Source organism: Rana temporaria, chromosome 10 (genome assembly GCF_905171775.1).
Source record: "Rana temporaria chromosome 10, aRanTem1.1, whole genome shotgun sequence".
Taxonomy (NCBI): Eukaryota; Metazoa; Chordata; class Amphibia; order Anura; family Ranidae; genus Rana; species Rana temporaria.
The window spans coordinates 76430750-76452274 of NC_053498.1; the positions used below are offsets into that span (position 1 = coordinate 76430750).

The window sequence follows — 21525 nt, forward strand, 5'->3', positions numbered from 1 at the left end:
AAAACAGGAAGCTTGGCAAAGGGGAGTCTTTGGTAGTGGAGGACTGGGTAAGTAAATGCAGTTCTCCAAGTCCCCTAGACATAACCAAGCATTTAAAGCCCAATTCTGGGAAGATTTTAAATTATCCCTTGCAGTGTGGGTGCAGGCTCGCTGCAAGGAAGCATTTTTACTTTTCCTGGAGTTTGGCTTTAACGCAGGCTTATTTAAGGGAAAACAAGAGCAATCAGTAAAAACTAATTTTAGAGGAAACAGAAGAAATTGGGACATATTTTCTAACTTCCCAGATATCAGTCTACCATCTTGATCGAGAACCGCTCATGAATGTGATCCTGTTGGAAGGCTAATCTTGCAACTTTTATCTCAAATCTATGGATGGCTAAAGACAATAAGAAAATGTTCCTTTTGAAAAGAGTAAGGAATGGTTAGAACCTCTGTGTGTTTTATGCTGCTTATGCCTCGTACACACGGCCGGACTTTCCGAGAAAAAAAAAGTCAGGCTTTTTTTCCCGGAAAGTTAGCCCATGTGTAGCTTCCATCTAACTTTTTTTGTCAGAAGTCCAATGGAACTTAGATAGAGAACTTGTTCTCTTGCTTTCCGTCGGCATTCCGACGGGCTCATGGCAGACTTGTGCACGGTCAAAAGTCTGACCATGTGTACAAGGCATTATGTCCCATTTCACCTTGATTCCTGCCCCAGGGACACAACAAGAAATCCCCTTGTAGACAATTGTCACTAGAACAGGTGTTCATTTTGGAATATATACTTTTACCTTCTGTTCCTTTCTGTAACAATTTGGAATTCCCATCAACTTTTGTCTTGGAGACAAAGTTCACCAGGACAAAGAAAGAGAGAATCTTCCCATTAAGAACATAGATAACAATAAAAACCTAAAAGAGGTCTAACCCTGTCCAAAAACTCATATTAAAAAAAGCATTTACAGTACTTTAGGTATACTTTCATGTATTTAATTTTAGCCACCAGGCATACATTGCCTTCCCCCATTTAATTAGATGATGACATTGAAAACTGGGACACCACAGAATGAGAAAGGACACAATTAGTGTAATTGTATTAACTAGCTTTTCTTGTTGACAGAAGCAGGCGATTTCATCACTGCCTACACCAAGAGACTTGGAACAAATTCCTGTATGGGGTTCTGTCTAAAAGCATCAACTCAGAATTTGAAACAAAAATTATTTATTGGCATATGTCTGTTGTCCAGAATAATAATCTGCGTGTAGAAGATTAATTTATTGTGAACAGATTAATTTATTTAAGAATTGCATTAATAAAACCGCCGATTGAATTTTATTCCAGACTCAGACCTGTTGTACATCGGAAGGGTCATTGTTCAGATGGTCTTTCCTGTTTTTGTCCATGTGTGCCAATGGTCCTGTCTGACCATAAAGCATTCCAACATAACTTCTATACAGTACAGACAGCTAAAGAAATGGTCTAATAATCTACAGGACCACTATGATTGTCCTGTGATCCAGCCTGCTAATGTCAGTTCATGAAGTAGTTCATCTTTATGGAAACCGTGGCTTCTCTAGGTACCCCGGGGTTAACCAGTTTCAAGAAAATAATTGATGGGCGGGTTTGAATCTCTATTGTTTTCCCCTGAAGAAAGCTCCTAAGCTCATTGAGTGATCTAAAAGATTATGGGTTTTTTTTTCGAGATCGGATCAACTCTGTGGTCAAAAATAATTTATTAGTTTTGAATGGATTAGGGAAGGGTTGGAACTTCTATCAGGTTTACATTGTTTTCCCTGCCCTCATTGAATAGGAACAGGGGGTGTAGTTTTGTCTTGGTGACAAACAGAGTAAAGCCAGCCATAGACAGTTCAAATCTCAAAAGGAACTGCCTGAGATTTAAACCATGTATGAGCAGGCTGATTGTACCCAAGTTGATTGATCGATCAGCTTGGGTACAACCAGCATGTTAGATTTTTCTACATATGGTTACTGTCAGCGGCTAAAGCCGCTAGCAGTAACCATTGTATTATGCTGGTTGGGAATGATCCCCGTACCCCCTGCTGGCAGACTGCACTGGCGCAGCAGGAGGCTGACTGTGTTGATGGGGGAATCAAGTGATTTTCTTTCTTCCACCCTTTAAAGGCAAACACATTTTTGGCCAGCATTTGTCAGGTCATGAAATTTACTTTTTTTGTGAAGTGCCACCTTCCAAGCCAAGTCGCCAGGATGCTATTTCTAGTCGCCATGGCGACCGGGATTTGTCGAGCCCTGTATTATATATATATATAGTTATTTGAGCTGCATGTACTGTGAGCAAAATGGCGGTGTCTTTAAACCACAACTATGCCCATTAGCACAGGCTATGATGTTTTGAAGGTAACACTGCCCATTTTATATGACGGAAAAAAAAGAAAGAAAACAGACTGTTGGGATGGTGGGACATTTTTTATTTATGAGATTCACCACTTTAGATTTCAATCTGCTTTATTTTATTTTATTTTTCAGTTGGAAAAAAAGCTTTACAACAATAGGTGTAAATATGATCATATCAGTAATGATCACAGCAGGAAATTCAAAGATCAAGACAAAGCAGGCACATTATTGTTCTAGAATTCATCTGACATCAGTGCAAGCAAGCGTAGAGAAAACCTGAGTATATAGCTCCTGCTCCGATCTTGGTACACCTATTAATACAGACATTCTGCATTACCATCCCGCCTGCTGATCAGGTATTGCTGGCCTGCCTTCTAGTCAAAAGATGACTTTACTGGAAAAATTCATTTTAGGTGACTTTTTTCTTTGCCCATACAGGGCATAAAACTCTAAAAACTCCCCGCACATCATATACACATCTTTTCTCAATCCCACAGCACTTAATTTGTTCACCCAGACCGGGAATAAAAAGCGCTGTGTAAGCTCCAAACACACTTGTCAGAGCTTACAGAGGGCTATGGCCCTGCCCACTTGACGTGACAGTGCCCAATCATGAGGCACCAGTGCTATTACATAGAAGAGGAAGGAGTTAACTACATGCTCCCAATGCCTGGGTACTTCACTTTGCCCATAGCATCTAAATAGAGCTACATGGGAGTGAGAGAAAGATGAGCTGTTCAGCAATCTAATTAGATTTCTAAACTGAATATTGATCGACCACTAGGGTTTTTGTTTTTTTCCCTCATTTGTTCAATAACATGATTCCTGGAATAATAGCCTATCAGTGCATTTTAATAGTTTAGCCCTGTTTGCTAGTTTTCTAAAAGGGTCAGTGATGACACCTCATACACGGGACACTATAGAAAATGTGTTTGCTATTCATTCATTATGGTAATCATTTTGTTTGGTCATATTCTCTGTGTTAGAATTAATTATTTCCTGAATTTGTTTTGTATATTCAGATTAGTTTTGGCTATTTGTTGTTCCGAATTGATTCATATTTCAGAAGGTATTTGGGAATTTGTTATTTAGGGAGATGACCGATACACCCTGTTTGGATTGGATGGAGATGGATCCTTTAGAATCTCCATATCATACCATAATGAATGGAAAGAAATTAATTTCGGCATCATGCCGTTAGTGGCGGCTCCCGCGCTGTGACTGGCCGGAGCAGCGATACCCGGAAGTCACTCCGGGTATCATGACGGCATCGCAGGAGGCAAACGAGGGCCGCTGCGAGGGCTTCGATCTCGGGTAAGTAATTCATAATGAGCTAGTATGCTATGCATACTAGCTTGTTATGCCTTTGTCTTGCAGGTGGTCTTTTTTTATTTATTTTTTGACAAGAGGGTTTACTTCCTCTTTAATTGCAATAGGTTTCCATGTTATATGTAGTGCATTTTTTATAATAATGAAAAATATTAATGCAACATAAAAACAAATGCATCTAAATCAATTTGGATCACTCGCTATGTTGTTAGGTTTTTCCACATGCTTCAAACATTAACAAGAGTCCCAAACTATCACATCATGTCATCCACATAAATACTAATGAATTTATTTGGTTATAATTTATTTTAGAATTTGTTACTATTGTGACATCCGAATCTCCCAATAATTAAAAATTTTGCCTGAATTTCAATTTATAACAAAACGAAACACACACGTCTATGGCCACAGGACACCTCTACGCAGCTTGTGTCCCATAGATACAGTTTATCACTATACAAGGCCTCTCGCACATGGGCATAATAATTTATTAATGTTTATTCGCAGGCAGAAAGCTCCCGAGTTAAAAAAAGAAAAAGTTACGTTTCATAAAAACCTTGCCTGGGGGTGGCCCGTCCATTAAGGGCGCTGCCCCCCTATCCACACGTCCGGCATCCTGCATAGACTTCCAACGTGGGGGTTGAGGATTTTTTGAAGCACCTAATTAGAGCCAGAGGCTCTAATAGGCTAAAAAATAGGATGGGCTCGGGGCACAGAGAGTGCGAACCGAGCCCACCCAGGTGTGTTACAATAGCGAATCAAAATGTGTCATTTGTAACACTGAACCTCCTCCTGGCCAATCAGGAAGCGAGTCTTGAGACATGTCACCCGATTGGCTGAAATGACAGGCACAGGAGGAAACACAGCAGAACCCCCGTGATGGAGAAGAGGACACAGGAGCCGCTGCCAGCTGCCTGCCGCCTGCCACCCGCCACCTAGATGGGGTAAGGGCCGGACTGACCGGCAGACAGCAGGCGGGTGGGCGGGGGAAGTTGCCACTGGTAGGCCGACTAGGAGGGGTATGGGGATGGGTGGTTGGTTGGTAACACAAATTGCTAATCAACCAATCACATGGCAGCAACTCCATGCAATTAGGCATCTAGACATGGTGACAACTGCGTGATGCTATCATGTTACTATATACCAAAATCTTGGAAGAATGTTTCCAACACCTTGTAGAATCTATGCCATGAAGAATTAAAGCAGTTCTGAAGGCAAAAGGACTATGAGTATGGACTCCAGAGAGAGAGAGAGAGAGAGAGAGAGAGAATTTTGCCCAAATGTTCAAATCATTAGTAAGAAATCATCTGAAATATGCAGTTCAGTTTTGGGCCCCAGTTCTCAAAAAATATATCGGGAAACTGGAGAAAGTGCAAAGAAGGGCAACCAAACTGATAAGAGGCATGGAGGAGCTCAGCTATGAGGAAAGATTAGAGGAACTGAATTTATTCTCTCTTGAGAAGAGGAGAATAAGGGGGGATATGATCAACATGTACAAATATATAAGGGGTCCATATAGTGAACTTGGTGTTGAGCTATTCACTTTATGGTCAACACAGAGGACAAGGGGCACTCTTTACGTCTAGAGGAAAAGAGATTTCATCTCCAATTACGGAAAGGTTTCTTCACAGTAAAGCCTCGTACACACGACCGAGGAACTCGACAGGTGAAACACATCGTTTTCCTCGTCGAGTTCCTTGTTAGGCTGTCGAGGAAGTCGACAATGCAAGTTTCTCCATTCCCGTTGAGGAAATAGAGAACTTGCTCTCTTTTTGGTTCGTCAAGTTTCTCAACGAAAATGTACACACGACTGGTTTCCTTGGCAAAAAAATATCTCCCAGTAAGTTTCTTGCTGGTTTTTGCAGAGAAACTCGGTCGTGTGTACGAGGCCTTAGAGCTGTGAAAATGTGGAACAGACTCCCTGCAGAGGTGGTTCTGGCCAGCTCAGAAGATGGCTTTAAGAAAGGCCTGGATTATTTCCTAAATGTACAGAATATAACTGAGTACTAAGATTTATAGGTAAAGTTGATCCAGGGAAAATGTGATTGCCTCTCGGGGGATCAGGAAGGATTTTTTTCCCCTGCTGTAGCAAATTGGATCATGCTCCGCTGGGGTTTTTCACCTTCCTCTGGACCAACTGTGGGTATAGAATTGGGTATATGGGATTGTACGATATATTTTTTTTTTTTATGGTTGAACTAGATAGACTTGTGTCTTTTTTCAACCTAACTATGTAAAAGGGGGTCCGACTCGGTACTAGCAAGGTGTACCTAATAAAGTGTATTTCATATAATGATTTCATTGGCAAGAATGGAGCAATGACAGGAAACAATACCAAAACACAATAGGAGAGACTGTGCTGCCTATACAAGCTATAGACTATATTTCCAGTGAAATGTATATGACGATCTCCTCCAATGTTCTGCAGTACAATGTCTTCATACAGACGGCACATTTAGCATATCCTATATGTGTTCGTCGTCCTTTATTGTGTTTGGAGACAGAGATGTAATAACTACACCCATGTTTGCAGTGTTTATGGCATGCTGCAATATTCCTGCATGTACTTGTATTGTGTTAGGAAGTAAACCTGATAATAAGTCCACTTATCAGTAACTTGACACAATCTATCTGTCATCACTTCCATCCAGGAGACTGTCTTTCTATGTATTGCCTGCATAGGGTGTGCAGCCAATCTATCTGTCATCACTTCCATCCAGGAGACTCTGTCTTTCTACGTATTGCCTGCATAGGATGTGCAGTATGGCACTGCTGTTATCCTCAAGCAGTCTAATCCAGCATCCATCTGTCTAATCCAAGAATATGAAGCCATCCATTGTGTATGATTTGTCTATACCCTACCAGCATTATGTACTTATATAAACCAAGCGCCCTCATGGAGATCAGTGCTGCAATCTGTTGTAATGTTAAAACCGTATACTGTTTTGTCTGCACTTCTTATATGAACTGTCAGCACAAATGCTGATTTTGTTTCGGAAGAGCTGTACAAACGAAATCAATAGACCTTAGTTCATGCACGCACCACTTCATGTCTATAAGCACCATCAAATTAGAACACGGTTGAATAGAACCATAATTGATTTATAACATTACAATTTTGCACACCCTGGCTAAAACAGTTTTTTTAATTTTTGGATCCAAAATGACAATACTTTTCACCCCTGCATGCCAAATCTGGATTGCAGTAACATTTACATAAAACAAACTGCATCTGATTGGAAACAATTTTTTTTTTTTTTTTTCCGTATGCAGGCTTTGTTCAAAAGAATTGATTGGCTGTGTGATAACTCTATCAACCGTACTAGCGGATACATGTTGGAAAGATTCTCGAAAACCCAGTTGTCAACCTCTCCTACAGCATGATTGCTAAATTTAGTAATTGTGGTTCTGCAATCCAGATGCACAGCAGTCCGTTTTCGGTTTAATTGAGTGAAACAGACAAGCGCCATGAGACAAGTGAATTATTTTAAATCTATGCCTCTTAAGCACCTTGACACTTGGTATCAAGAACCCATAAACAGCGGTTCTTTACGGCGCTGATTGGATTCAGTCACAGATGAAAAACTTAGCCTGCGTACTTTCTCATCCTCTCGGCTTCAGACACTGGGTCGCAGCAGAGAACTGCAGTGTGGATGCAGAGCATCCGTCTCTTCTGTCATACAAAGAAGCCAGAGAGATACACACAGATGTATGACCGGGTATGTCAGGGGAATAAAACGAGGGAGTTTACCAACCTCAGCTGATTGGATATGTTTGTCATGACAACTGCAGAGACGTCTGCCCCAATCAACCCACCAGGCAGCATTGGCACCGCAGCACATGTCTTTCATTGTCATTATGCGGTGCTCTTTATATACAGCATTAGAATACATTGTTATTAAAACCATAAATTATTTGCCCAGGATACTTATCAGAGAAGTGTTCCAGTGCTAGTTACTCATAATACTATTGTCAAAGGAATGCAACACACTGTAATATATTCTTATTTACTAAACTTGACTACACATGGCTTGTGCAGCATTTATAATGCATTACTTTGGTTAACTGGAATGTTATAATATTATCAATAGATAGTAAAACCCAAGCACATCATTTTGAAAAAAATAAAAATAAATTCAGTGTCAAAGGAATGCCAAGCTGGGTAATACTTTAATTAAATGATATCACCACGTGGCAACATGATTCAAGCCAGTCTTTCTAACACACAGGAACCCTTGAAATAACATTCAGGTCTCAGGCCACCCTGTTAATAATTTCTATATCCACAGCCCAGCGGATGGTATGTGAGTGTGAACAGTAAGATAGAAGAATAAATGAAAGAATAAGGAATGTGGTGTTCGTGGAGCACTTGACACCTAGGGTTGTTCCAGACTACAATTTGCTTTCTATAATGATAATGGAATAAAACAAATAATATCGTAAAGAAAATAATTGTAGACAGTTAAATGTGTAGTTTCCTACACTTTGGTGGTCAATGGAGAAATGCCTGCTTACTGTTATGGTTGGTGTAAAAGTGGCACTTTACATTAGTGCTCTGTGTAGTGCCACCTTACATTGGTGGTCGACAAAATGCTTCCTTATATTGGTGGTCAGTGGAAAAGGGACTCCTTATGCAGATTAGTGGGAGAAGGACCTCTTACATTGGTGGCCATGGAGAGAGTCAGTAGGGAAAGGGCTCCCCTACATTGGCCAGGAATTAAAATGCTCCCCAATTTGGTGGTCACTGGTGCAAATGCTGTTACATTGGTGGCCAGATGTTAAAATGCTCCCTTACCTTGGTGGCCAGATGTTAAAATGCTCCCTTACATTGGTGACCAGAGGAGAGAAGCCTTATAAAGATGGCCATAGACAGTTCAAATCTCGGCCACTTCAGCAGGGATAGGCTGAGATTCGAACCATGTATGAGCAGGCCGATTGCTCCCAAGCAAATCGATCCATCAACTTGGGTACAACCAGCCTGTTGGACTTTCCATGTGATTATTGCCAGCGGCTATAGTCACTAGCAATAATCACTTTGTGTTCTCCCAGCTAGGATGGCTCCCCATGCCCCCCACCAGGAGAATACAATAGCTCTGTGCCCCTTGCACTTACTGTGTTGATGGGGGAATCAAATGTTTTTGTTGCTGGCTGAAGGAAAGGAAATTGCACTGCCTATGACTTGCTTTAGACAGGACCAGTGGGAGAAGGACCTCCATACATTGGTGGCCATGGGGAAAGTGAGTAAAAAAAGGGCTCCCCTACATAGGCCAGGAATTAAAATGCTCCCTAAATTGGTGGTCAAGTGGTTAAAATGTTCCCTTACATTGATGGCTAGTGGGGCAGGGCATTCTTAGACTGGTAACCAGTGGGGGAAGCAGGACCCCTCACCTTGGTGGCCCATGGGAGGGAGTAGGTAAGGTAAGGGCCCCCTTACATTAGTGATCAGTGATTAAAATACTTCTTAAATTGGTCAGGGGTTAAAATGCTCCTTTACAATGGTGATCAGTGAAATGTTACCCTTACATAGGTGGTCAAAGGAGAACAGCCTTCATAGACTGGCGACCAGTGGGAGAAGGACTTACATTGGTGGCAGCATAAAAGTCAGTAAGAGAACATTGGTGGTCATAGGGAAGAACTTTCCCCTTAGGCCTCGTACACACGACCGAGTTTCTCGGCAAAAAACAGCAAGAAACTTGCTGGGAGAAATGTTTTGGCCGAGGAAACCGGTCGTGTGTACATTTTCGTCGAGGAAACTGTCGAGAAACTCGACGAGCCAAAAAGAGAGAATGTTCTCTATTTCCTTGACGGGAATGGAGAAAATTGGCTTGTCGAGTTTCTCGACGGCTTCACAAGGAACTCGACAAGCAAAACGATGTGTTTCGCCCGTCGAGTTTCTCGGTCGTGTGTACGAGGCCTTACAAATAGATAACAAAGATAACTGATGTCAATAGTAACTTGTGTGAGAGTAAAAAACTGCTAATTTCTCAGGGAACCCCCAGCAATTTCTAGAGGAACCCTAAATTTCCATGGAACCCTGGTTGAGGAAGGTTGCTTCAAGTCCTTGAATAATCTTTTCACTTGAACAAGCTTGAGGCTGCATGCACACTGGAGCTGATAAACTGCAGTTTATTGGAGTTTGGGCGTTTTTTTTCAAAGCCCATAAACTCCACGCTATGTTAGCCTATGTGTCCATGCACTACTGGACGTTTTATAGCTTTAATGAGCAGTGGAGTTTATGGGCTTTTTTCTGTTTTTTGGCGTAAAAGAAAACGCAAAACGCCAAAAAAGCTAATAAACGCCAGCTCGTCAGCGTTCTTTGATCCATTGAAAAAAAAAAAAGATAAATAACGCTAACGCTGAAAAACGCTATTGAAAAAACATTAAAAAACGTTCAAAGGCTCCCTGCAAAGCTACTGCCGTTTTTATAGCTTTTTTTAGCGTCCAGTGTGCCTGGAGCCTTAACAAGAATGTTGATATTTTGTTTTGTTTTTGTGACACTTTTGTTTAGCAATACAACTCAACCATTGTTTTTTTTTGTTGCCATGTTTTTATTAGGAAAAAAAAAAACAATAAAATCCATTGACAAGATTAAATACACTGTTTGTATAAGGTAATAACTGAATTGCCAAACAAATTGCAGAGTGGAATTGTCATCCAACTAACATACACTGCCTGTAGCACATCTGCCTGGAAGAACAAGCCAAGATCCTCCTGAATGAAGTTTCAGAGGAGGAGCTGGAAGTCAGTAAAATGAGCCAACTGGTCCACGTCCTGCATACTTCCGCGGGGCACTGATTACTTAAAGCTCGGATGCATTTCCCCTGCAAGCATACTTCCACTACTAAACATGACCTCTTGTAAATAAGGTCCTCTTATCCCCTGGAGGTCACTTTGCTCATTATATTGACATAATGTCACTCCATCTCTCACTAATTCACCCAACATCTTTGTCACACCTCCTCCAAATACTGTACAAAGAACAACATTAATTGTAGTTTCCAACCTGTAGAGGCCAAAGCGGAGCAAAGACAGAGCCTGCGCTTTTCTACTATACATTTCTCTAATTAATGAAAGAGTTCTCATATTTAGCTCATTAGTGGGATCCATGTTAATAAAATGTGCACAGAGTGTATTTCTGTTTTATACACTGTGGGAAATATTTCTAAAGCTGATTAATCAACGCATTCTCTTTATATGGACCTTTCTGCCTTATCTCTTGAAGCAGAAATACAGTTATGAATTTATGGATTGAAAAAAAATATGTACAACTCTCCCGAGCTGTTTATATAGCCTTAGATCAAAGATAAGATAGATGCATAACATCTCCCTACACATAGGAAGAGTATGGCAAAATAATAAAAAGGGAAGACTTATATAAGGACCATAAGCACACAGATGGTAAGAGGCTGAAATATGCTAAGTTCAAATGGTAAGAGGCTGAAAATATGTTCAAATTCAAATTCCCAGGGCGTTACCCGAAACCAGAGAGCCGCAGTTGCCGCAAACAGCCTGCCATACAAGTGAATGGCCTATTTTACCATGCTCTTGTAAATGTCCATGCTTCTGTTCATCTTTAACCTGCGCATGTGCATACATTGTATTTCCTGAAGATGCATTGTACGATCATGCATGGCTAGACACTGGGGCATTTTACATGAGTATGGTCGTGCACTGCCATTGACTTGTATGGCAGGCCGCATGTGGCATCTTGGACGCAGAAGAACACCATGGCCCGGATTCACGTAGGAGAGCGTATCTTTGTGCGGGCGTAACGTATCCTATTTACGTTACGCCTCCGCAACTTTGACAGGCAAGTGCAGTATTCTCAAAGCAAAGTTGCGGCGGCGTAGAGTAAACAGGCCGGCGTAAGCCCGCCTAATTCAAATGTGGAAGGTGTGGGCGTGTATTATGTAAATGTATTGTGACCCCACGTAAATGACGCTTTCTCCGAACGGCGCATGCGCCGTCCGTGAAAGTATCCCAGTGCGCATGCTCCAAATTAACCTGCAAAAAGCCAATGCTTTTGACGTGAACGTAAATTACGCACAGCCATATTCGCGAACGACTTACGCAAACAACGTAAAATTCGACGCTGGCCCGACGTCCATACTTAACATTGGTACGCCTCATATAGCAGGGGTAACTTTACGCCGGAAAAAGCCTAACGTAAACGGTGTATCTGTAATGCGACGGCCGGTTGTACGTTCGTGAATTGGCGTATATAGCTGATTTACATATTTCTAGGCGTAAATCAGCGTTCACGCCCCTAGCGGCCAGCGTAAATATGCAGTTAAGATAGGAGACTTACGCTGGTCGTATCTTATACATATTCTGGCGTATCTTTGAATCAGGCGCCAAGATACGACGCTTCAGACTCAGAGATACGACGGCGTATCTGGAGATACGCCGTGGTATCTCCTACGTGAATCCGGGCCCTAGTATTTGACACCCAACATAATTTGAGCCTGGAACCGTCCATGCGTATGAGCTACATTCCCAAATATTGGAGCTTTCCATCACCTATCAAATACAGCAATACGACACCCATGGATGCATTTGTTTTCCAGTTTTAAGCCACAAACAATAGATATCGTAGTGAAAATCAATCAAAATCACTGCAAAGCCAGTAGACTATTTCCCGCACCATTTTCATGGTCACTTGAAACTGGGAAACCATTAAAATCACACAGGCTTCTTGTTTTTTTTTTTCAACTATTTATACGCAAAGTGCAGTAACCCAGAACAACCGTTTTCAGCTTTTATCCGCTGACAGCAGACAAGACAATGAAATGTGATTATTGATCGGTTGTTACAGGTTATTACACTCTGCAGAGTGGGCTTTGTATTATGAAACAATCCTGACAGTCCCTTCACTAATGGAATCCCATTGTTACAGTAAGCCAATTCCAGTGTCCCTTCAGTTACCCTGTGATGCATTCGGGTTTAGATGGCAGGCAGTGGAAAGAGCAGCAGAGATAGGCAAAGTGTAGTAATTATACAATAAAAGGATAATAGTATACCATTAGCTTAAATTACAACCAAAAAAATGCTTTTATATGGTTTAACGTGATTACAATAGGCTTGCTAGAGATGATTATAATCAGAAACATAATAGTACAACAAAACAGGATTGAGCAGGCTGGTATATTAAGAATTCCATGATTAGAGATGGTACACAATATGAAAACGCAAAAAGAAAGGCGGGTCAAGTAGATTATGCATGTCCATAACAAAAGAAGTGTTTAAATGGTTAAACCTAGACGGAGGTGCCCTTATACCCTAAAATATTGCTGGTGATCTTACTAGGGTATCTTGTAGGTAGATAACGTTCTCTATCTTATTGCTTCTTTTCCCATATCATTGTCATTGCATTTGCATGTAGCCTACAAGTGCTTTAATAGCACCTGCTACACACCTTTGTTTTGTCTCAGGCCTCGTACACACGACAGAGTTTCTCGGCAGAATTCACAGAGAAACTCGGTCAAACCCGGATTCTGCCGAGAAACTCTGTCGTCTGTACACTTTTGGCCCGATGGAGCCGCCGAGGAACTCGTCGAGAAAATAGAGAACATGTTCTCTATTTTCTCGTTGTTCTATGGGAGAAGGCGGCCCGCCGAGCTCCTCGGCGGCTTCATCCCTGAACTCGACGAGGAACTCGACGTGTTTGGCACGTCGAGTTCCTCTGTCGTGTGTACGGGGCCTCAGTCTTATCACTAGGACAGCTGTAGTATATAGAGAATAGTTGCTAATTCATGCCGATTTTGGACTGTTTGCTTTGTTTCTTACATCTGGTAATGGTACTAACATATTCTTGTAATCTTATGCTGTGTACATTCTATAATTATGTAGTTTTCAGTTTGCGCAATCAAGTTTTATTCCCAATTATATCTCTGCTAATAGCCTTGTTTGTTTAGCTTATTACAAACCTAATGTCGTTGTACCATATAAAGCCCAGTTTTCACCAGTAGTTTACCTATGCAATGTTTATCATGTATTACTTTCACCAGTAGTTTACCTATGCAATGTTTATCATGTATTACTTTCACCAGTAGTTTACCTATGCAATGTTTATCATGTATTACTTTCACCAGTAGTTTACCTATGCAATGTTTATTATGTATTACTTTCACCAGTAGTTTACCTATGCAATGTTTATCATTTAATAATAATAATAATAATAATAATTTATTACTTTCACCAGTAGTTTACCTATGCAATGTTTATCATTTAATAATAATAATAATAATAATTTATTACTTTCACCAGTAGTTTACCTATGCAATATTTATCATTTATTACATATCTGGTGCTGATGGCAACTGTATAATTGGCACCCATTACACAACCCATTTCTTTGCTGTAGTAGTATGCAGGCCTTATCCCTATCAATATCAAGCTGATGCAGCAGCTCATGGAAACCAGATGTCTGTGCATTAACGTAAAAACGGTGGAAAATGAATTCCGACTGGTTACTTTAGTTCGCTGCACTTTACGCACTACTCCTTGCATTATTAACCTCTTAAGATGCCTCAAGCAGCCGATTAAGTGAGCTTTGATGCCTGTAAGGTGGCGCAGCTTCTGTAATATGTGACCTCTGTGATTGGCTCTGACAGCAGTCACATGATTGAGAGCTGTCAGTGTGCTGGGGGCATGCCGTGAGCACATAACCTTAGGCCACCATGGACACACATGAACATTGAAGCCCACTTCATCTGCATTACACGGTCGGCAAAAGGTTATATAAGTCAACTTCTTTAAATGGGTTTCTCAGACAAGCAATGAAGGTAGTCATATCTAAATCAGTCGACAATGAAGATCATTTTACTATCAGCCCATGATATCCCTGTGGAATGCCATATTGGGGATGATTTACTAAAATTGGAGAGTAAAAAATCTGGTGCAGCTCTGCATATAAACCAATCAGCTTCCTTTTTTTTGTCAAAGCTTACTTGAACAAGCTGAAGTTAAAAGCTGATTGTTTTCTATACAGAGCTGCACCAGATTTGGACCTCTCTCGTTTTAGTAAATCAACCCCATTGTGCCTTGTGCTGCTGTGATGTCCTTAAAGATGGCCACACATGGATGGATGGTTCCTGATCAACTGTCCATGATAGGCCTTGTTGGCACGCTGCCTTCCAACATCCTTTATTCTGAAAATTGAAGGAGCTGGACAGAAAATTGTTGGCTGAACAGTGCTCACATCCAATCAGATGCAGCCATTATTCCCTATACTGGCAGCTGCTGGTGCTGGCTGTCAGAATTCTGTTTCGCATGAATAGGGTAATCAAGTGACCTCTCTTGTTCAGTCCATGGGCCAGAACAAGGCAAATCTAAGGTTCATTCTGACTTTGCGATTTGGATTTGCAGGCAGAAGTGCTATAATTCTACCTGCAATTCCAAATCGTGCGGCATTTGCAGCGCAACAAGTGTATTATCCCTTAATGGCAGCCCAATTGCGAAGCGATCATCTTGTGGTGATCTCTGCAAACCACACCTTTCAAAATTGCGTAGAGCTTGATGCCCAAAAAAGTTGGAAGAGCTTCTTTTTGGGCAACAAAAACATGTAGGGGAGCCAATTCAAGTGAAAGGGCTGGCCCTATGGGACAAGTGTGTGCAAATCGCTCTTTGAAAATCACATTGCAGGAATGCTTGTTCCTGCTACATGATACGTTAGCTGGGCATATGTGTATGGCTTAAAATGCATGAAAACGCACATGTAAAAATGTGGATCTCATTTGTTTTTATGCATTTTGACATAATTTTTAGTAAACCACACATGAACATTTCAATGCTCAGAGTGAAGCCTTGTACACACGCTCGAGCGTGTGTATGAGGCGTAGGCCCCGTACACACGACCAGTTTCCTCGGCAGAATTCAGCTTCCGACCGAGTTTCTGGCTGAATTCTGCCGAGGAAACTGGTCGTGTGTACACTTTCGGCCGAGGAAGCCGACGAGGAGCTCGACGAGGAAATAGAGAACATGTTCTCTATTTCCTCGTTGTTCTATGGGAGCTCTCGTCCCGCCGAGCTCCTCGGCGGCTTCAGGGCTGAACTGGCCGAGGAACTCGATGTGTTTGGCACGTCGAGTTCCTCGGCCGTGTGTACGAGGCCTTACAGGTTTCTCGTCAAGAAAACTGCCTAAAATCTCGACCAGAAAAATAGAGAACATGTTCTCTATTTTCTCATCGTGATTCTTGGCAGTGTTTTCCTGCCGAGAAACCAGAGAGTATGTATACTTACCTGTCGCCGTGGTAACCCACGCATGCTCGAAATGACTTTGACGCATGCGCGGTAGCTTCCTAGGCATAGGTAGTGTGCAGCAAGATGGCGGTCATGGCATTGAATGTGACGATCGCATGCTCGTCGTTTGCGATGACGTCACCGCGTTCTTGTCATTCAAAAGAACCGTGGTTCTTTTGAATGGAGTGTCTGTACCTTTGGGCTGCAAGAGATTCTGACGAGATTCTGGCACTTGTGTACAGGGCTTGAAAATTGACTTGTCGTCACGCCTCCAATCTCACCTGATATTTATTTGAGCCGTGTATTAAAGCCCAACTTCAGGAAACCTAAAAATGCAAGTGCACGGCCAGGGTTAACAGTCATTCAGCCCTGGATCACACTGGTGCGGCTTTGAAATCAGGCTACTTCAGCATGATTTTAAAGTTGCAGTCGGTTTCCTTGCGGCTTGCGACTTCATTTATCAGAAGTCTATGCAAGTCGCAATTAAAGCAGAGCTCCACCCAAAAAAGAGGAAGCTTCACTTGTTTGCTTTCTCCCCCCTCCGCTTCCACTTTTGGCACCTTTTTTAGGGGGGGGGGGCCGTTTTTGACAGGTACCCGTCCCAACTTCTGGGAGACTTTGCCGCGGCGAGGTCTCCCAGGAAGTCCGACCCCCTTCTCCCTCCATCGCTTCGCATATGCGCGGTGGGGAACTGGCTGTGAAGCCGCAAGGCTTACAGGGAATGGCGGCGACCGCCCCTGAAAGCCGATAAAAAATTGGCTGAGGTACCAACATTGCAGGATCCCTGGACAGGTAAATGTTCTAATATTAAAAGTCAACAGCTAAAGTATTTGTCATTTTTTGGGTGGGGGAGCCTGGAGCTCTTCTTTAAATTGGAAAAAGGTAGTGTAGAAACCTTTTTTTTATAATTGCTGTGATATGAGTCCCATCCATATGAACAGTTCCATTGCTGGCAATAGGGTGTGACTTGTCATGCGATTTGGAACGGTCAAACCGCATTACAAGTCGCACCGGTGTGAATGAGGGCTTAGTCTAGGGGACAGGTAAAGCACTTTTGCCTACCCGGTGCTCCAGGCGGTAGACTGTCTCTCAGTGCCCTCGCATCCAATGCAGGGCTGTGGCCCCTACATCGGTCTTGATGACATCAGAGGACCTTAGCAAAGCATTGGAAGACGCTGCAATGACCTGTCTAGCTGCACAGTGGATCTGGCAGGAGTGGAGGATCTGAGAAGTAAAGCAGGCCATACACGGTCGAATTTCGAACAAATTTTCTTTTCAAAATCAGAAAGTTCGTTTTTTTTGTGATCCGATGATGCCACCATTGATTTTCCGAAATTCGGCCGACAAAATATTCATGTTGCCGGGAATATTCATTTCTCTCCGGGAATATTCTTTTCTTGCACATGCGCATTTTTTTCTATTACATTTCTCGCACGATTCTCCCATCATTGATCAAAAAATCGTTTGTTTTTAAAAAAAATTCCAACATGTCGGATTTCTCAAATTTGTTTGCCGCACGAAAATCGGCTGTTGCTGCAGCCCACTAATGGTGCGAAATTCGTACGAAAATTCTTGGATACGATTTTCGAAATTTGAACCGTGTATGGCCGCCTTAAATCTGCTTTTCCCTTCCTCTAGACAGATATGAGCAGTTAACCCTTGCAGTACAGACACAGCACCACTGCACCACTGCAAGGGAGGAGTTTTAGTTTTCCTGAATTTTATTTTTAAAACCTCGAACCAGCCCGAGAAACCAAGAACAACGTGTTTTCTACCTCCACAGCCCTCTAAACACGGCCATGTCTGCACATCACTTTCCAGTGCTCAGCCCCAACTTCCTCCCTGTTTGAGTCACAAGGTCTGAGTTAGAGGATACATTGAATCAGATGTGAAACAAAGCAGAGCAGCTACATTCTAGATCTCCAAACAAAAGGGAGAGACGTTATCACAGGCTTTAATTTTCTGCAGCAAGATGGTCATGATCTTGTCCTAATAGAATTTGCCTTTCTCATGGAATGACTTTGTTCTCAGCCTCACAGGGTGGAAGTAAAGTTTGCTACAAGCTGGCAGATCAGACAGCTGGGGGGCTGTTGTGTGTGGCAGACACGGCTTCCCGTCCATTCTGCTCTCCAATTAAATCCTCCGCATGGCCTCCCAGCAAAAATGAAGTCTGCTCCAGTCCTTCCTCATGTCACACAGCCATGGACCCCAGGCACAGCTTCCCCTTTCCATGTTGATGTTATTGTAGAGCGAGGAGGGAGGTCTCATTCTCCATATTGGTTGGCACTGCATGTTCTACCCACCCTCCCCCAAGAAGGGTCACATCACAAAGAGCTGAAATATTACCTCTACATTTATTTTCCAGCCACCCTTCTCCCAGTTCATCCAATGGACCCCCATGATTCTGAGATTACACATATCTCTGCTGGACCCATCCATAACACATCTATTACTTCTATAGACACATGTGAGTTTGTGGACGCCGATCGGACGCAGACCTCTAGAGCTGCATTCTCTGCATTAAACTACTTGTTGCAGAATTCTGACATCAGAATGTACACCAGACACCCACCTCCATCAATGTCTCTGACCATTGGCATCACACACACAATATTATATATATATAATATTTGGCAGCTGTAAAGTGTAGTTGCCCCTGTATCAGTCCCTTACATCCCTGGCACACCAAAGAATAGGGCAAGGCTGGGCAGGCTGAATTTTTTGATGGTGCTAATAAATTGGCTGGTGATTATTTGTTAGCGTTTAGCAACTGATCGTCATAGATATTGAACATGTTGTAGCGATTCATCGCTTATGATTGCACAATGCTTCAAATTTGGACAGTCGGTCGCTATCACATGCAACTATATGTGTAGGGATTATTTGGTGCCGATATTTGCAGCACAATCGTCTATGTGCATGCAGCATAAGTGTACATTTCCCAGACTCGTCATATAAAGTCTATAGAATAAATATAGTGCTGGGACTTCCCATTATACATGCAGAGGTCTGGTTGCTGCATCCTCTATCCTGACCCCACATCCACCTCTACATCTCCATCCACCCATCCTTGTTCTGAGGGGGGCTCATCCTATAAAACTCTCCATCCACCCAGCCTTGTTCTGGGGGGGGCTCATCATATAAAACTCTCCATCCACCCAGCCTTGTTCTGGGGGGGCTCATCCTATAAAACTCTCCATCCACCCAGCCTTGTTCTGGAGGGCTCATCCTATGAAAGTCTCCATCCACCCAGCCTTGTTTCGGGGGGCTCATCCTATGAAAGTCTCCATGGAAGTCTCGACCCCCCCCCCCAGCCTTGTCCTAGTCCTGGGGGGATCACCCCATTAAAGTCTCCTCCCCCCAGCCTTGCCCTAGTCCTGGGGGGCTCACCCCATAGAAGTCTCCATCCCCCAGCCTTGTCCAAGTCCTGGGGGCTCACCCCATAGAAGTCTCCATCCCTCAGCCTTGTCCTAGTTCTGGGGGGCTCACCCCATAAAAGTCTCCATCCCCCAGCCTTGTCCTAGTCCTGGGGGGTTTACCCCATAGAAGTCTCCATCCCCCAGCCTTGTCCTAGTCCTGAGGGGCTCACCCCATAGAAGTCTCCTTCCCCCCAGCCTTGTCCTAGTCCTGGGGGGCTCACCCCATAGAAGTCTCCTTCCCCCCCAGCCTTGTCCTAGTCCTGGGGGGCTCATCCCATAGAAGTCTCCATCCCCCAGCCTTGTCCTAGTCCTGGGGGGCTCACCCCATAGAAGTCTCCTTCCCCCCAGCCTTGTCCTAGTCCTGGGGGGCTCACCCCATAGAAGTCTCCTTCCCCCCCAGCCTTGTCCTAGTCCTGGGGGGCTCACCCCATAGAAGTCTCCATCCCCCAGCCTTGCCCTAGTCCTGGGGGGCTCACCCCATAGAAGTCTCCTTCCCCCCAGCCTTGTCCTAGTCCTGGGGGGCTCACCCCACAGAAGTCTCCATCCCCCAGCCTTGTCCTAGTCCTGGGGGGCTCACCCCATAGAAGTCTCCTTCCCCCCAGCTTTGTCCTAGTCCTGGGGGGCTCACCCCATAGAAGTCTCCATCCCCCCAGCCTTGTCCTAGTCCTGGGGGGCTCACCCCATAGAAGTCTCCTTCCCCCCAGCCTTGTCCTAGTCCTGGGGGGCTCACCCCATAGAAGTCTCCATCCCCCCAGCCTTGTCCTAGTCCTGGGGGGCTCACCCCATAGAAGTCTCCATCCCCCCAGCCTTGTCCTAGTCCTGGGGGGCTCACCCCATAGACATCTCCACCCCCCAGCCATGTCCTAGTCCTGGGGGGCTCACCCCATAGAAGTCTCCATCCCCCCAGCCTTGTCCTAGTCCTGGGGGGCTCACCCCATAGAAGTATCCTTCCCCCCAGCCTTGCCCTAGTCCTGGGGGGCTCACCCCATAGAAGTCTCCATCCCCCCAGCCGTGTTCCGGGGCACAGCACACACAAGTGACGGGTCTCCTCACCTTGGAAGACTGAAGCCATCAGGGTAAGAGTCAGGGAACAGCTCAGCCAACGGCACGGTCCTCTCCAGCCGGGAGCCATAATCCAGCGGATCAGCATCAGATCCTCCTTGAGAGAAGAAGCGCGACCAACTTATCCAGACTCGGTTCCCTCTTCCAGGGACGGCTCAGCCGCAGCCACATCCAGCACTCCCCGGCTCGGACAGTAGAGGGAGGAGGAGGGGGTGTGAATCAGACTCTGATCATTAGAGTGTCATCCCGTCCAGGACTCGGTGTCTCCGGGCTCCTCCGGTTACTCAGTACTGTGCTGTGTTGTGCGGATCCCAGCCTGCGCCGCCTGTCCTCCCTCCTGTGACTCCGGCAGGCTGCCTCCCTCCTCCCCTCTCTGTATGATGTCAGTGATGGGGAGGCTCGGGGCGGCCTCGGCCTCTCATAACACTTAGTGCAGGCAGGGAAGTAGACGCCGGCGCCCAACCCTCTGGCCAGAAGCTTTCATGTGCGATCTGTGTCCCCAGAGCTGACACTCTGCTTCCCAGGAGCCACCAGACCTGTTCTACTTAGTCACATGTGGCCCCCTCCCCAGAGAGCCCCTACTGAACAATGGCTGGGAATGTTGGCTCTGTTTAGACTTGTCTTCAGCCTTCCACACCTGAGTTCTGTACACTTTCCTTTCCACATCACAGCTACTCCATGGAGGTCACTTTGTACAATAGTGACTTTGTGTCATCATCTTGGAGGCAGGGTCCTCCATCCCCATCCTGGAGCACCACCCTATGCTGTCCATCCTGGAGCTCCGCCATATACTGTCCATCCTGGAGCTCCACCATATATCCTTCATATATCGTCATATACTCAGTCCTAGAACTTGCCCATATACTGTCCATCCTGGAGCACCACCGTATGCTGTCCATCCTGGAGCTCCACCATATACTGTCCATCCTGGAGCTCCACCATAAACTGTCCATCCTGGAGCTCCGCCATATACTGTCCATCCTGGAGCACCACCGTATACTGTCCATCCTGGAGCTCCGCCATATATCGTTCATCCTGGAGCTCCACCATAAACTCAGTCCTAGAACTTGCCCATATACTGTCCATCCTGGAGCTCCGCCATATACTGTCCATCCTGGAGCACCAC

General features: G+C 44.2%; 1 protein-coding gene across 1 annotated transcript in view; it reads right to left on the reverse strand.

Annotated features, from left to right (window-relative positions):
* The window catches only part of NECTIN1 (nectin cell adhesion molecule 1), a 177272-nt gene extending 156383 nt beyond the window's left edge, over positions 1-20889 (reverse strand). Inside the window, exon 1 of the mRNA XM_040325528.1 lies at positions 20391-20889. Coding sequence (XP_040181462.1) covers positions 20391-20487 — 97 coding nt within the window. The 5' untranslated portion in view covers positions 20488-20889. The remainder of the gene's footprint in view (positions 1-20390) is intronic.
* Between the last annotated feature and the right edge of the window lie 636 nt (positions 20890-21525).